The sequence below is a fragment of the Chenopodium quinoa genome, unplaced genomic scaffold (assembly GCF_001683475.1).
Source record: "Chenopodium quinoa cultivar QQ74 unplaced genomic scaffold, ASM168347v1, whole genome shotgun sequence".
Classification (NCBI taxonomy): domain Eukaryota; kingdom Viridiplantae; phylum Streptophyta; class Magnoliopsida; order Caryophyllales; family Amaranthaceae; genus Chenopodium; species Chenopodium quinoa.
In genome coordinates, this window is record NW_018743252.1 from 6,245,644 (window position 1) to 6,264,518 (window position 18,875).

Below are 18,875 nucleotides of genomic sequence, written 5' to 3' on the forward strand. Positions count from 1 at the left end.
TGTCGCAATACCCTTTGTAGGAAATTCGACGTTTTCCGAGGGAAATTCCATCGGAAGCCACTTTTCCGACGGAATCCATTCTGTCGAAGCTGGTTTGACTTTAAACGGAATTCCGTTGCAATTTTTTGACAGAAATTTCCGTCGGAGTTGGAGAGGATTCCGACGGAAATATTCATCGGAAAAGGTATATTCCGACGGAAATTTCCGTCGGAAAAGTCAATAAAAAAAATTAAAAAAAAAAACGCCTCCACCACCCCCACCAGCCCCCCTACCACCTTAACCCACCTTACCAGACCCACCCACCTACCACCTCACCAGACCCACCCACCTGACCGAAACCCACCTCCCCACCTCACCAGAACTACCCACCCACCTCACCGAAACCCGCCTAAACACCTCACCACCACCGAAACCCACCTCACCACCCAAAACAACCACCGAAATCACCCAAAAAAATTCAAAAAAATCCATAATTCACCACCACCATATATTTTCAAAAAAATCAGAAAAATCAACAGGTTAATTAAAATCAAAATTAAGAAGAAAAAAAAGAGACACATACCTTAATTTGACAAAAAAAAACGTCGAAATTGGGTTTATAAGGTCAAATTTGACCATAAAAACTCTAGATCTAGAGTTTTCATGGTCGAATTTGACATGAAAACCTTAATTTTCATTGAAAATCTTGAAATTACCTTGAGTTGAAAACCATAGAAAACGAAACGAAAGAGAAAAGAAAGAGGGGAAGAGGAAAGAGAATGAGGGGAAGAGGAGAGGAAGGAGAAAGAGGGGAAGAGGAAAGAGGAGTAAGGCGCCGAGGAAGGAGAAGGCCGGAAAGGAAGAAGAAAGAGAGGAAGAGGAAAGAAGAGAGGAGAGAGGAAGAGAAGAGAGGTGGGGAAAGAAGAGGAGAGAAAATAGAGTTTTTGGGTTTTTAAACCCTTTTCTTTTTTTAAACCAAATTCCGTCGGAATAACATTTAATTTCGTCGGAAATTTCCGACGGAATGAAAATCCGTCGGAAATTTCCGACGGATTTTAAATCCATCGGAAAACACTTAGCTTTCGACGGAAAATTCTGTCGGTAGCTAAGTGTTTTCCGATGGACTAAAATTCCGTCGAAAATTTCTGACGGAAAATCTAAATTCGTCGGAAAGTTCCGACGGAATTTAAATCCCTCGGAAATCACGTTTTTTTCCGACGGATTTTCCTGTCCGTCGGAACAAGTCCGTTATAAATCGCCCTATTTCTAGTAGTGTTGTTTTCTAGCCTTAGCCTAAACACATCCCAATACCTTCTTGACATTACACACCATACCTCTTGCACGAGTCTCGAATACTCCAAGCCAATCTCGAAGTTGCCTTCGACCTCGACGTGAAAGGTTGATAGTTCTGAGGGTTTGGTCCCAAATCTATATTTCAATTCTTATTTGATTTATTTGGTTTATTTGATTTAATCTTTCATAAAGTTACTAACGTGTGTATTGTTTTGATAGAAAGAGATACGAGGCATCAAAGTGAGTAGATCTACTATCCTTATTCCTCGATTTTGATATATAAATCATGTTTTGGGATATTATTTTAATTTCTATTATCATGTTAGGATATTTATTTTGATTCCTAGTATCATGTTAGGATGTTGAATTTGATTCCTAGTATCATGTTTAGGGTGTTAATTAATATTTCTAATATCATGTTGACTTCTAGTATCATGTTTAGGCTAATGCTTTGATTATGATTTTTATTAATGACATGCTAGGATATGTTATTAATCCGTTTAGTATCATGCCTAGGGTCTTGCTAATAATGTTTTGATGATGATTTGTTGTGTCAATTATTATGTTGCTTGATTATTCATGATTAATAATTTAGTATCATGCCTAGGGTCTTGCTAATAATGTTATTACTTGATCACGCCCTTCAATTCTTGCATGTTTAAAGGGTATTTGTATTTGAAATCACGCCTAATAAGATAATTAATAATTTTATTTTAGGGTTAATATGATTTTAATTCAAGTGATCTCCAATAATAGATTTATTTGTGCATTAATAATCAACCAACGTAGATTAAATATGCTTAGGATTAACTTGATGAATGTATGTTGGTCGAAAAGCGCACATGAATATCATAAGTATTAAGTAGAGGCCGATTTAGGGCGGGTTCAATCTCTTTTAGGTTGGATTCATACCATCATCCCGAATATCCAGTCATGGTTCCGGACCACTATGGAGTTAGCGATCTCCGTGATCATGAATAGGGTGTATCCTTCACACCCGTGAACGGTTTACAAGTTCCTAAAACTTGTTGGCGACTCTTTTATCTCTAGCTTCCTTCCCTATGAACGCCACCATGCATAAAAGCATCATTACAGTGGGGCTCGAGGTTGGATTTGAAATATTCCCTAAAGGGTGTAATGCGTAACTGAAAACATAATTAAAGAAATAAAAATTTTGGGACTTTAATTCAAACTGAGGCTTGATAGAAAGATGGTAGAGGGACTAAAATTAAAGAGAGAAAATAAAAAGGTTGTATTGAAGAGGGGAGATGAAGATGAAGTGTTTAAGGAAAGAGTTAAGAAAAATAGTGTAATTAAAAATGTAAGACGACATATGGCACATTGGGTTGAAAAAAAAGATAGGGAAGTGTAATACAATGATGACATATGTCTTTTTTAGTTTGAGTTTTTAAATACTAAGTATAGATATAAAACCCATAAATAAGCTTATTCTTTAATAATTAATCAATTGCCACAAATTAGAATCTCAAAATTAGCGCTTCCCACAAAATTTCTGCAATAATTAATACTTGTAGGTCATATATAATCTGACTTGTTAACATTAAAAACATGATTTCAACACTAGGTAATGTATAGTACTATACTTTTCTAATCAAAATACTTCAAAATCCCAACCCAGGATTTAATAATTTGGGGATTTTTTAATAAAATTAAAATCTGAAAATTATACTTGAAAATAAGCATATTCAAGACCCAAATAATTGTGCTTAAACTTGAAATTTAACTTAGAAAAATGAATTAGTTCAAAAATAGATTAAAAAATATAATATGTGAAACTAAAATTTATCATCATGACTATCAATCTATCAATCAATCAATAACTTAATACTAAAACAGACACCGGGAGTGACATGTTGCATCCTGGTTCTGTTTTTTGCCTTCAAAACTCCCCCTCCCTTTTTAGCAAAAATCTTTTATTTTTGGAATATTTGTATAATACAACTATAATAATATTATTCCAAATCTTATATATAATCTTTATAATATATGTATTCCCTTTTATTTCGTGTTCTTAATTCTTCCATACACTTTTTTATTTTATTTTTTTCTTTTCACATACCTCTAATATTTCTGTAAGCTTACCAACTTATAATTTTTAATCTATTAACTATTAGTAGCATAGGTTATGCTTACATCATTTTGGACATATGTCAGACTAAAAAAATTCCCACCAAAACATTATAAGATGTCACTTTTACGTTATTTTAATTATTATACTTTGTTTATTTTTTGGAGCTAAATCAATTCATTAAAAAGTTATACGACATCTACATTGTATAGTTTTATTGGGAATAACATTCATTATTATTGTTATATAATGTTTACTACTGTTAAATATTTTTAACAAAACTAATTAACCATGGTTTTTTTCTTTCTCAATTTTAGTTTTAATAATTTTTGCCTTATTATTTCATTTTTCATATATGCATTGCATTTGTTTATTCCACGAGTTGCCTTATTTTATATTGTATCACAAATTTTATTATAGGAAAAAAGATTATTACTGTTGTGCATCGCACGGGCCCTATTCTGTATATAGTAAAACGGAAAATTTGATATGAGTACTATAAAAAGTTTGTTAAAATTGAGAAATAAAACTAATAAAATAAAGCCTTAATTAAAAAATAACACCCAAAAAAAACCCCAATTTTGATTATAACACCACAAAAAAAAAAAAAAAAAAAAAATGGTTTCACCACCACTTAACTTTGTCATCCAAAAAAACCGTTAAGTGAGGCCCATAATTGACACGTGTCAACAATCTATTGGTTTAAAAAATTAAAATAAAAAAAAGAAATTTTTTTTTTTAAAAAAAAATCTATCCCCAACCCCACCGTCGGAGCCACCTGAGCAGCCGACACCCTAACCTAGGCCGTTGGCATCCCCTGTCCCCACCCAAAACCGACGAAAACCAGCCCCAAGCCACCACCCGTTCTTTCCTTCCTACTCCATGAAAACCGACGGAAACCGACAAAAACCACCACCCATTCTTGTCTCCTACCACCGCAACATCACGCCACCACCACCTACCTCAGCAACATCACCGAACTCCCCTCACTTACCCAGATCTGTCACCGAAACCCCAACCCACACGCAAACCCAAACCCATGTACCACTTTACATCTCTTACCCTCACCTGAACCCAAACCAAATCGAATCGGGGCTGAGGCTGGGTTGTTCTTGTGGTCGGCTAGGCTGGCCTGGTTTCGTCGGTCGGCTAAGGGGAGTTGGCAGCGCGGGTTGGGCTGACGGCGGTGGGCAGGGGAAACCGACATCGGTGGTGAAGGTGGTGGCTGGGTTATTTGTTGTCTTTTTTTTAAATAATTTTTTTTTCTTTATTTTTTTATATTGTTTTTATTATTTTTTTTAAACCAATAGTATAGTGACACATGTTTTTTATCCAATAAATAATTGACACGTGTACAATGTGGGGCCTACTAACGATTTTTTGGATGGAAAAGTTAAGTGGTGGTAAAACCAATTTTTGATTTTTTTTGTGGTGTTATAATCAAAATTTGGGTTTTTTTTAAGATGTTATTTTCTAAAATTTCCATAAAATAATAATGAAAAGACATTATGATTCAATATATAAAACATTATCTTTTAGAAATAATAAACAGGACCTAGTTTGAAGTTTTACAATAAAGTTGACCTTTGAATATAATGGGTGTATCCAAGTGGTATGCCAGTCCAATATACAATCAAAAGTCAAGCAAAAAATTGGAATATTCATATTCATATTCGAATTGAAGTTCGCTAGGTGCAGAATTTAATTCATTTTCCAATTTCTTTGAAGACTGAATTTAAGATATAAACAAGGTATTTTTGGAGGTTGTCCCGGTTAATCTCCGTGATAATTTGTTTATCATAGAGTAAAATCGCTACTTGAGGTAGCGTGTCGACTTGAAGTAGCGGTTTTAAGATAAAACGCAATTTTACTCATTTTTACCGCACAAAATACACTTTTATCCCTGTATTATACAATTTTATTTATCACGAACATAAACTTGTAACTCCTCGTATGTTTTGAGTCTTTTGACTAAAAACAATTGTACAAGACTGGAAATTTTTATGTCAAAACTAGGTAATGCCTGGTCAATGCCCGCTTCTTTTTTTACTATAAATAAAACGAAATTGTACGACCAATTGATAACAAATGCATCATACAATATTTATTTTACCCCGTTATTATAGGAAGAAACTTTTAAGACAAAAACTGTCTTGAGACTTCATTATAGAACACTTCATATAAATTACTTCGTGTTTAACTGCAAGGGCTATAATTGGAAAATAAATGTTTTTTTTAGCTTCTAATTCTCAAGCCAAATATTTCATACATCATTCACCTATCAGTGCTATCACTATCACAAGAACAAAGAAAAAATCCCCAATTTTAATGATACACTTCTTAACCAATAGAAATTTTGAAGTCATTAAAAGAGCTAAAACCATTTCTAATTGCACCCTATTTAATTCTTTTGTAAACCAACATGTTATTATCCAAACAATTTTCTTCTTGTTTGTTACAAAGGATTGTGTCACGAAATCATACCACCACTTTTGGTGACAATTAATTTCTAATATATGGCTGACGCTAAACCATGTTAGATCAAGACTTACTGAGAGGCTTGTCTCTTAAAAATGCTCTAAATAGCTCAAGGGCCACTCTTGGTTTGAACAACGGCACTTCGTGCCCTGCTCCTCTTACAGTCGCAAATGTTAGCCCCTCGTATACCTCTGTCCATCCTCCAACCTTGAAAAAAAACACATTACAGAACAATTAGGCATATCATATGATATTTTTTTTTTACTTGGAATTCTGTTATATGCGGATTATGAAATAAGTTAGAGCGCGTTTTTTTTTACTAACCTGTTTCTTAACATACCAAGGATACCATGGGATTTTAACTTTCAACTTCAACTGTGCAAGAGAATACCTAGTAGCTGTTACTGGCACCACTGAATCCACATCTCCACTGCAATGCATAAAGATTTGAATAAATGACAGTACATAAATCGCGCATTCTCCTGTAATGAATATAACAGCACAATTCTGAAGCAATACATTACTTATCTATAGTTATATCAAAACAAATTTGCATACCTGAATACCCAGATTCTAATACCAGCTGCCATCAGCTGGCGATAAACAGGAAGAATCGAGGCCTCACTGTCATTCCAGTTCCTGTTCAAAGTTTCGCTGTATTGAAAGAAATTTAAAATTCACAACTCTGCTAGATATATTAAACATATATGTGTATTTGCAGCTAAACAACAGAATTAACCTCACCTGCAGGCAGTCCACTTATACGGAATTTTAGTGGTATTAGCGTGGAGAGCCTTCTGCACGTCTGGCCTATTGTAGTATTTTTCAGCATACTTTTCGGTACATGGATCATACCCAGATAACTTTCTCAAAATCTGACAGGAATCAAAGAAAAAATTCATTGATGAAACACAATTTTCAGACATATTCTGGTATAACAGTCTAAGACTCGAACTTACATGATGTGGACGGTGAGGCAACTTCATGCTCCTGTGGATTGAAACAGCAGCAGAGCCATCAGAGTTATTGCACGGTGGTGCATAAATGTTGTATTGATCGATATTTCCAAATTCTTTATCCATGGCATACGAATACAAAGTTTCACATTCGTCAGAGTTCTTTGCACGGTGAAAATCACAAGTGTTAACCAGTTGATGAAACGTTTTATCTGAAATCATGGCGTGACTCCACCAGTATGTCACGGTCCCCAAGTTGTCGTAGTAGTTGTCTGTAACAGCATTTCCTACCTGAAAAAACAATGCAGTTCAAGAATGTACTTGTATAAAAACTTAAACTCGGAACTGAAATAAATGTCAAGGGGTAAAAATCGATGCAAGCATACTTACCATTATTCCTTTGAGATTTAGAGGATGCTTGGAGTTTGCATTGTAGCTTAGGATTTCTCTGGCCAACTGAGGTACGTAATGTCCAGCATAGCTCTCACCGGTTATGTATATTTCTCGATGCTTGTAACGTGGAAACCGGTTCATCCAATGGACCAAGAATGCCAAGGAGTCCCTGGCTGAATAGCATTGAGACCAATTTGTTAGTTCCATATGCAAAAGAAGTAGAAGGTTAGAACCATAGAAATGTCACAAGTATTTGTGCATTTCAAATTTTTTACATAAGAAGTTCTATACTAGAAAGAATTTGCAGATTCATACTTTATTTATTTATATAATTCTAATGCAATAATAGCACCCAAATTATTTTACAATGAAGCACTTGTGAAGTTGTACATTATTAGTTTGGACTTAAGATTTACACTCAAGTAACATCATTAAATTTGTAACTAAACAAAATGTGTTCAAAATTTCAATCACATTCACATCAATTGAAACCGAAAAAAATGACAATTCAATCAAACATTCACACGTACTCAGTGATTAGAAACATAATTTTTTTTCCCCTCCACAACTTCCATACAAATTAAACCAACGGACTTATATGAACAAGTTATATTTAAAAATTTGAGAAACATTGTCTAGGAAGAAATAGAGACAATGATACTAACTAAGTACTCCTTCCACCCTATTTTACTTTCCTCATTTGACATAAAAAGCCCTTACATAAAAGGGTCGATGAAGACGAATTGATTAGTAAACAAGAAAATATCTTAATACAGTTATCATGTGGGATGCATACCTAATACTTCTGTCAGTCAAATTTTAACTACGCCGTACCACACAAGCCCAAAAACTCTCACAAAATGAGACAAATAAAATATAATATTAAGAATCTGACTTTTCAAAAGGACAAAGTTAATCATTTTTCTACATGTTTGAACAATAAATTAGGTAGTTGGGCTTATAAGCTATTTATGTGTCATCTTTGATTCTAGATCATGGGATTTGATTACATGAGCCCACTATTGAAAAATTCGTAGGACCCAAGATTGAAGCCCAATCTTTATCTCATTACTACTCAAATAACATTCATTTCTGTTAGTCACGTGGGAAAATGTATGGTGATTTCTTATGATTGATAATTTTCATGAAAGTGGAACACTAAAACCTAACATTGCAAATGTGGTGAAGTTTATTCAAACCAACATCTTTATACTATTTGTAACAATATCTCTTAATATGAACACATTAAGTGCATTTAAACTCACAAATGCTTATATGATGTTGTGTTGCTTCCCTTGTTAAGAAGTTCATGAGGCTTTGTTATACTCTATAATCTAACCCCAAAACAATAAGAAAATAAAATAGGAGGGAGAATTCCCGTCCTTTCATTGTACTATGAGACATACATAACTAATAGTTATTGGATCCTATATTCCTATCATTTTTTAATATTCACATTACGATTTTAAATTATTGTTCTATGTTAATCCGACGAAACTAGTGGAGTGTGTTGGATATATAGGATTACAAGGTATATACTCAGTATATGCCAAGAAAGGGTGTTACATCGGTCCCAAAGAAAATATAAGTGGAGCAACTTAAACGTGATAATGGTATGGGCAATTTTGGCTTGGTGGGGCAAATCCACGCTCAGCAAATGCGTCGTCCTTGAATCCTTGGTTGCATGCGTAGAATTTGCTACTCTATCCTTTAGAAATATCTTTCAAAAGGTGGCTTTTTTTTTTTTCTTTTAAAATATTTGTTGGTTGCTAGTGTAACGCCTATTTTACCATTTTCTAGACTTGTAACATGTTATCATCATACCCATCATCAACATAATATAGACTTGTAACATATTATCAACATATCAGTCAAAAAAATATGTTATCAACAAACATATGATATTGATATACCAATGGGCCTAGTGATTAAGACTAAAAGTAGTTCAAATTTATTTGTATTGTCTTTATAACTCATTAATCGTAAATATATTGAGAGAATATGATAGGGATACAATGTCTTACCAGTGCGACGGTCACCAGTATCATAGAGATCAGACGACGTATTGGAGTAAGAGAAGCCAACACCAGCAGGAGTTTCCAGGAATAGAAGGTTTGCATCCAAATTCCAAGATAATTTGTTCATGTACAATCCTGATGATGTCTTATTTATCTTAAATGGCCCTATCTCTTCCGATGCTCCGTACGCCACTGACGAACATCCTGGCCCTGTTGCACCCAATATTAATTTAACTTTTATACATCAATCTGCATTAGCGTTGGGTACTACGTAGTTACGTACGTATGTACATTGCACTTTTAATTATAATATCATAGGATAACTAATTATGTAAATTAAACATTAACTCAAATTTTGATGGAAAATGTCTTCTTGTTTATTTATTCATTTTCTATTAAATAATTAATTTACGAAAAGATTGTATTGGGGTTTTTAAGGCTATCCACCTATGAGAAACAGTTATCTTAATTGTTCTCTATATAATAAAAAATCAATTACGGGGATTAACTATTGGTTAAGTTGGTCCATGGACATAGTATCAAGAGTTAGCTTGATATATACGGATTATGTCACTAGTTTAAATGTCATTTACGCATCTTTGTAGAATATTTAGCGATGAGTATAAAGGGGAGCCTAAACTACATCAACACTTCAAATGCAAGGTTTTTGGGCTATATTGTGAAAGGACATGATAGAATATAACACCAATTATGAGTTTCGACCGTTAGCTTTAAGTTTTTGGTTGAGTTCTTCCTCCATTTCATTTATGAACATCTTTCGATCGAAAAATGAAAGAAGCAAGACTTCCTTTACGTACATGTCAAATTTAAAGCTAAAGACATATCTATATCAATGGGATTGTATAACTAGATGTCGAATTTAAAGCTAACTAGATGTGGAATTGTGGACGCAATTCTACTGTTGCATTCATGATTGCATTTTGTTTGCTACATTTTGTAGATATCCTTAAAGAGAGTATATACCGTGTTGCAATATTCATTTTTTCCAAACTACAGTCTAAAGAATAGTTTACAACTTACACAAAAAAGTTAGATTGACAATTAATTGTAACAAAATTTCACTGTTCGTATTTTCCTAAAACTATGTGCATACAAAATACAAGAAGTATTTTCTACAAGGATTAAAACGCGTTTTGGTGTTAATGTATAACGCATACAAAAGATGTAAAATGAATAAGAAAAAACAAACCTTTGTCTAAGGTTACCAAATAAATAAGTTTTCTTTATTCTAGATTTAGAGATAGACCATATAGTAAATTGTAATATTCATGTTTTGGTCAAGTAAGACATGTTAACGAGTAGATAGAACAATTATGAATCTTCCTCACAACCAACATTTGATTGGTCCAAGAACAACTATTCCTTTTTTGCCAGAGGTTAATACTATGAATATATATATATATATATATATATATATATATATATATATATATATATATATATATATATATATATATATATCATAATTTATTTCATGCAAGAGCATGATAGTCGTATATATTTGAAAAACATTGATTTAAACTAATTCAAACTAGGGATAACACTAATTTTTGCATAATATATTATTCTTCAATATGAGTGCATAATTTCTTATTTCATGAAATATATTACTCTGTACATTGTACAAATTAAAATCCTTATGGTAAATCGTTGATAAGTTCATTATTTGTATTAGTCCAACTATAACAGCCTACTAACTCTATGGGTCAACCAAATATTTAAGAGTAAACCACCTAACAAGCGAGTACGTATAATTTAAATAATTTTTACGAAGTATAAAAATATGATGTAGCCTAGCCTGATCTCACGAGACGAGTTTCGAAATGCTAAAGATAAGATTGGGCAATAAATAGAGGTAGTTACTCATAGCTTGCACCAGCTAAAGTAACGTTATATCAATGTAATAGTTAGCTAAAAGCTAATGCATTGATCATATGGACCTAAAAGGGTGCACCTCTCAATCTCATCAGCTAGCTAGCAGATTATGAACACTATAATAAATGAGATCGTGATTTATATTTGGTTGTTCAGCAAGCATTGATTTTGTCTGATTATAACAACATGCATCATGTTTAATGCATTATATTCAGTCATTGTTTTCTGGACATACCCATTTCTCTCATCAAGTGGTTAGGTCATAACTTATGATACATTTTGCGGTGATGTGGGAATTGGACTTAATAATGTTAACAACAATAATCGGCCAATTACGATGCGACCATATAAAATGGCCAAGGATTCCGTACAATCCCTCAACCTCAAAACTAATCACTATATATATGCTGTAATATTTTATAAGTAAAATAGGGTTATTTATGTCGAATAATAAATTAATCAATATAATTTGCAGAAAGTCAAGTCCAAATTGACACCGATGAAAGATCCCCTCTATGTACAACTATCCTTAATTTAGTGGAGTGAAGGAGTACTACAGATAGGGCCTTGTTTGGTAAACAGATTTTTGAAAAACTATTAGCTTATTGAACATTATTAGAGGTTTGACAAAAGCTAATTTTGGTGTTTGGTAAATAGCTTATAATAGAGCTTTTTGGGGTCAAAAAGCTCTTTTAGAAAAAGCTCATTATAAGAGCTTGCTTTTTGAAATTAGCTTTTTGAACAATTAGGTTTTTAGTATTAAATACATTAAAACAGCTAACAATAAACAATTAATTACCAAACACTTTTACAAAATCATTTATTTACAACCAGCTAGTTAAATCATCTAATATAACCCGCTAGTCAAACAGTTAATACAATCAGTTACATCAATCAGCTAACAACTAACAAATAGGGCCTTAACCTTATTGTACTATTGAAATACTCGTAATTATGTGTGGCAAGGCCGCATAGGGTAATGATATGATGAAAATAATAGAGGCATGTAAGAAAAAATTTGTCTTGTATGACATATATGTGAAAAGTGACCAAAGTATGCTTGGAAGTATAAGACCATAGTTATTTTTTCACCATTTTACCTATACATATATAAAGAACGAAAAGATGCTTCCCACGGTTCATGTGGAAATTTAACCCATTAAAAATAACATAAATGAACAAATAAATTCACCAAATTGACCATTTCCAATAGTTTGACCATCATCAAAATCTTGAAGATCCCCTCAGTCAATCTATTTTTTTTTTTTTTTATGAGACAAAAATCAATCTAATTAATTACAGAGAAACATTATTGAAAATATAGTTTTGACCCTATATTTAATAAAAAAAATTTCAAAAGTAGTTTTTTTTTTTTTTTTTTCAAGGGCATAATTTTTTTTTACTTCATATATAATAGAAAGTTTAAGGTGACATTTACCATTTTGACTAACTACAAAAATACGAAGTGATTGATAATTATACGTTGGATAGGAACAAAAAAAAATACTCTATACCGAAAAATGATTATATTAATGCAAAAATTCAAATTTGACATGTAAAAAAAAAATAATAAAAAAAATAAATAAATAAATAAAATCAGCATTTATAACTTAAACCGTTAAGCGGGCTGTGATTTCAAACTTTGTTGCGTATTTTTCAAGTGGTAGACGTGAATAGTGGGAGTTACGTGGGGACAATTTTGCATTATTTCCCCTTTCATTTTCACTAAATAGTGGATACCACTATACTGTACTACAGTGCAGTACTGCAGAGGAATTATACCAAGGGTGGAAATGGAGGTGTTAAGCTTCGGGTTGGATCAGGCCTAGTTGGGTTAGTTTTAGTTTAAATTTGAATATTTTATATATTATAAATAATACTCTAAAATTACATATAAAATTAATTGAAAGTAGTATACTAAAAAATTGTGTTCATACAGGTTCAATTATATTCCGTATGTGATACTTTTAGTTGGGCTAATTAAATAGTTTATTTGGGTCGAGTTAGTCATTGACACTTTTAGGTGAAAAAAATTATCTACCATTTTATATTATATTTTGTCTTACAATAATTCAAGGAAATGAACACCTAAGCTAGAATTAAAATACCTTCATGCTAATTGTAAAAGGCTTAATGTTTTAGACGTTTTTTATTTGTTGCTACATGTATATAGTTTATGTTTTGACATGTGCGAAAAAAAATGTAGGAATATAGGTAAAATGATAGCTTAATAATTAAACAAAACATAAGCTACTTCTAATGTATGAGATTAGCATGCAGAAATTCAAGTAAACGAAATAAAAATTCCCTAATTCTTTACTATATGCGCCTTAAAATCCAATTTTATATACAAGTTTACACTAACAATAACCACAAAATACTAAATGAGATGAAAATTTATAACCTTTTCCCTCAAAAATTAATAATACGGCTTTATTTACCACTTAACCCAACATTATTAATTTATTATCATATAAAAGACTAAAATAATACGAAGTAAATTATCATGACTAGGTGCATTTGTATATTCATACATACTCCCTAGTCCCTCCTCCAAGATTAATGGTCACATTGACAAAGTAACTAAACTCGTGCACATAATTCAAACTAGTAACGTGACAACTAAATCTAAACGAAAGTAACATGACTATACGATTAGAGAGATCAATCAAGTAGCTTACCTCCATTAAGCCAGATGACTAATGGCTTAGAAAGAGGGTTGGATACAGCTTCAGTGAGCCAATAAAAGAGGGATCTTCCAGCTACATGATTAACCGTTACATACCCTGAAAATTGCTGAAATGTTACTTTAGGTTGACCAGGAAGTGATATTATACGATCTGCTTCTTCTTCTTCTCTTAGTTTATGGCTGATTCCTATACCAAAATATAGTATGAATAACACTAACATTACTTTTCTCTTTTTTTCCATTATTATCAAGGTTTTTTTATTCATAATAATGAAATTACTTTAGTGGAAAATTTATAGGGGAAATTGAAGAAGAAAGAAGGAAGTTGGACAGTTTTATTTTTCCTTGTTTTTTGAAATTTAGGAGGGGAAATGAAGCGTGTGCCAATAAATAGGGGCATAAAAGGTAGGGGTGAGCAAAGACCCAGGGTACCCGGTACCGGACCCGGAACCGGTTAGGATCCGCCGGGTCCGGACCCGGAACTGGTCCCACCGGTTCCGGGACCGGGTCCAAAATGTCGGACCCGGTTGTAACCGGTTCCGGGACCGGGTCCTAAAATTTCGGACCCGGTACCCACTGGGTACCCGGTTTAAACCAATTCCAGTTCCGGGTACCCGGTCCCGGATCCAGACAATCCGGGTACCCGGAACCGGTACTGATTTAGTTATAAAAAATTTTTTTGTTTTTTTAAAAAACCCAACAATTATGGCCCAATATTCCAGATTTTACCCTAAGTATATAAAGCAAAAAAAAAAAAAAACCCTATTCTATCCTCTCACTTTCTCACCCTACTCTGCTTCTCTGCTACAGTGGTACTCACCACTCTCACACTCTCGCTCTCCTCTTGACTGTCGAGTGTCGACCACCGTTCACCGTCGAGCGTTCACTTCTTAATTCCTCCAAAGGTAATTTTTAAACTTTGCATATCAAATTATCAATTGCGAATTTGCGATTATGTATTTATTCGGTTTAGATCTGAAAAACGAAAGCTAATTTTTAGGGTTTTAATCATGAATAGTGTTAATTATGAAAATTACTATTAAAGATGAGTTTGAATCATGATAAAATTACAAATTACAAGTACAAATTAGTTAAACATTCAGATTTGTTCCTTCCCTTGAATTCTCTAGTATTTTGGGTGAATATAAACTCGATTGTGTTGATTGTGCTTCTTCCCTTTCGTTTTAACTTATGTTTTTTTTTTATAAAAATCATATTATCGAAGAAGAATCGTGGGGTTTAATACTTTAATGGGTTTAATCGTTTATTCTCAGATTTCGCAAGTTTAATGGTTTTTATTCTGTTTATTTTGCTATTTTTTAGGCATTTTTATTGCGTAATCTATTGAATTACTGATCTTTCAGTTTCTAGGTTTTACTTTGATATGTTGTGATGTTGTCATTGTGTCAAGTGTCTTGATCTGTTTAGTCTCAAGGTTTAATGTATTGATGTTGTTCTGCTTCTTTGCATTGCTGTTGTGTTGGTGTCAAGTTTCATGAATTGATTTAGTTTATGGGTTTAAGCTATTTCTTGTTTTATTGAGCTGGTCTTTTCTGAAATTTGTAGTTGTGGAGAAAGATGTAGATGGTGATGCATGTGCAGGAACTACAGTTGGATTTCTATGTAGAATTCTGCTTGTTTAAAAGGTTTTTATAGAGGAGAAAGTGTTTCAACAACTAAAGGAACCTTCTTTTCATAAGATTAATTACCATTTTTTCTTTATTAAGTTCCAATTCCTTTTTGTATTCTTCATGAAGATGATGTACTAGGATCTGTGCATATTGTCTCTCCTTTCTTTCTTTGTGTTTATGTGAGTGAGACAATATCAGTTCTGACTGTTGTATGTATTTGTGTAATGCATATAATCACTCTCACTTTGTGTAATGTTTATGTCTTATTAAAGTTTAATTTGTTCCTATTTCAGAACTATGAGCAATACCGACAATTCGTCAGTCCCTATGGATGATGAAAGTGAGGTTGGAAACGAGAATGCAACAACCAAATCAACCAAGGTTGGTGACAAGAGGAAGTCTGAATACTGGAACCATTTTTGGGATTTTAGAGATCCAGTAACCAAAAAAATTGTTCAAGTCAAATGCAAATATTGTGAGAAAATGCTAACAGGTAATACTAATAATGGAACTTCTTCATTAAAGAAACACCTTGGTGCATGTTCAAAATACCCTCCAAATGTAGACAAAAAGCAAAAACTCATTTCTGTTTACAAGTCTCCTGAATCTGATGCTACTATAGTCTCTAATTGGAAATTTGATGAAACTGCTTGTAGACTTGGTTTGGCAAGAATGGTTATTGTTGATGAACAACCATTTTCTATTGTTGAGCGTGAAGGTTTTAGGTATTTTTGTAGTGTTGCTGTACCTCAATTTCATATACCTTCACGTTTTACAGTTGCAAGAGATGTGAAGAATATATTTGTTTGTGAAAGTGGAAAATTAAAGAAATTAATTGGGTGTTTGAAATCGAGAGTGTCACTAACAACTGATTGTTGGACCTCCATTCAAAATTTTAATTATCTTTGTTTGACTGCTCATTTTATTGATGATGATTGGAAGTTGCATAAAAGAATTTTAAATTTTCAATTAATGGATAGTCATAAAGGTAAGGAAATTGGAAAAGTTGTGGAGGCATGTATTCTTAAATGGGAGATTGAGGATCGATTGTTTTCTTTAACTGTTGATAATGCTAGTTCAAATGATGTGGCGGTTGGATATTTGAAAACACATTTTCATGATAAACTTGTTTTGGAGGGTTCATTTTTTCATATGAGATGTGCTTGTCATGTTCTAAATTTGATTGTGAAAGATGGTTTATCTAGTGTGAAGTCTTCGATTGCTCGAATTCGTGCTGCTGTTAGATATGTGAGGAGTTCACCTTCTAGAGCTAAATTGTTTGCACACTCTTCTATGTTGGTTAAAGTTTCTTGTAAAGGTTCAGTTTGTCTTGATGTGGCAACTAGATGGAATTCTACCTTTCTCATGCTTGAAACCGCATTGAAATTTGAAAAAGCTTTTAATAGGTTTGCGGAAGATGATCCTGATTTTAGTAGGGAACTCAAGGATGGAGTACCTACACAAGAAGATTGGGTAAATGCTAAAGTGTTGTCTTTGTGTTTGAAATTATTTTATGAGTCTACAAAGAAAATGTCGGGTAGTTTATATGTTACTACAAACTTGTATTTTCACGAGGTTTTGGAGGTGTTAAGTTGTTTGATAGAATGGGAAAACTCTACAAATATGGATATTCGTATTATGGGTAGACAAATGAGGGAAAAGTTTGATAAGTATTATGGGGATCTCGGTAAAACTAATATCATGATGTTAGTTGCGGTTGTTTTAGATCCTCGATATAAGCTTAGGTTTTTGAAGTATTCTTTTAAAAAACTTTATCCTAACGACTTTGCCAAAGTCGATGTTATTTGTGACAATTTGTATGACAATGTTCAGAAGTTATTTAACCATTATGATGCTATTATTGCTTCTTCCTCTTCCAAGAATAATCGTAATATTAATGTTGCCAATGTGGATAATGGTTCTGAAAACTTGAGCTCTTCAAATAGTGAGCAAATGAAAAAGTTTTATGATGATTTTGATGAGGAAGAAAGTGATTTTATTGTTGAAAAAAGTGAATTGGATTATTATCTTGAAGAAGCTCGGGAGAGAAGGGTTGAAGGGGAAATGTTTGATATTTTGGGTTGGTGGAAAGAAAAAAGTGACAAATACAAAGTATTGTCAACATTGGCTAAGGACATTTTGGCTATACCAATTTCTACGGTTTCTAGTGAATCCGCATTTAGTACATCGGGTCGCATACTTGATCAATTTCGTAGTAGTTTGGGGCCAAATATGGTGGAAGCTTTAGTTTGTACTCAAGATTGGTTAAGGGCGTCAAATGTATGCATTGATATTGAGCGCTTCCTTGAGGATGTTCAAAAATATGAAGAAGGTAATACACTAATACTTCTATTATTTTGTATATTTATCTATTTTATTTCTCTAAGTTTATTACTTATATTGTTTACTGTTTTTTTTTAGAATTGGATGGTAGTGACACTGGCATCACACAAGTTAATGAATTTGTTGGAAATAATTGATGTGACAAAGGTTTGTATAATTGTATTCTTAATTATATTGTATGAAAAGATATCAAATGACAAATATTCTAAGGACATTTTGGCTTTTGTTTATAGGGAATTTGTGCTTCCTTGTTGGCTGCTGCCTCTTTGCTTTGTTGTCTGCTGTATGCTGTCTTTCTCCGTTGCTTAGATGGTTGCTGACTTGCTGCTGGTCTTGTTGCTGGCTGATGGTGTGCTCAGCTGCTGCCTGCTGATGGTGTGCTCAGCTGCTGCAGTGCTGCCTGTTGCTGCCCTTCCTTTTCTTCCCTTTTTTTTTCTGAACTTTTATTTAAGTAGTTGTTTTGGTTATGTTTGGATGTTTGGACTTTGCAGCATTGTTGAAGTTTGTTGTACTGATATTTTAGGTTGTTGAATTGGTACTTTTTGGCTTATTAGTTTGTAATATTTGTATTTTGAAATATTTGTATTTTGCTAGCCTCCAAAACTAATTTAGGGATATTATTATGTTAATATAACTAGCCTGCAAAATTCCATTATATATAATAATATATTATATAACAATTATAAAGAAAAAAACAGTATTTTACTACGTTGAATAATACCGGGTACCCGGTTTTGGAACCGGTTCCTACCGGGTCCGGGACCAGTTCCAAAAAATTTGGATCCGGTATTAACCGGTTCCGGGACCAGTTCCAATTCTTGGGACCCGGTTATAACCGGTTCCGGATCCGGGTATTACAAATATGACCGGGTACCCGGTCTTGCTCACCCCTAATAAAAGGGGTCTATCATTTATTTGGTTCCAAAACAATATCTTGTTTTATTTTATATTGGAGTGAAAAGTTTAACAGCTTTTACTCAAATGTAGATTTGACCTTTCGAATTCTCAACTTGTTGTACGTCAAAGTAATCTTTCATCTTTTAGCTTTAGAAAATCATAGTCCATCAATTCATAAGTATTCCAGTTTAATTGGTATACTTGTAATTTTGA

At 33.0% G+C, this 18,875-nt stretch overlaps 1 protein-coding gene across 1 annotated transcript; it reads right to left on the reverse strand.

Moving 5' to 3' along the window:
• Positions 1–5,769: 5,769 nt before the first annotated feature.
• LOC110735109 (serine carboxypeptidase-like 25) lies at positions 5,770–14,149 on the reverse strand. Its single transcript, XM_021915259.1, has 8 exons — positions 13,784–14,149; positions 9,213–9,416; positions 7,186–7,361; positions 6,799–7,086; positions 6,584–6,714; positions 6,398–6,493; positions 6,164–6,269; positions 5,770–6,046 (listed from the first exon to the last, which is right to left on the reverse strand). The coding sequence occupies exons 1-8, from the start codon at positions 14,055–14,057 to the stop codon at positions 5,903–5,905; spliced, it is 1,419 nt and encodes a 472-aa protein (XP_021770951.1). The 5' UTR covers positions 14,058–14,149; the 3' UTR covers positions 5,770–5,902.
• Between the last annotated feature and the right edge of the window lie 4,726 nt (positions 14,150–18,875).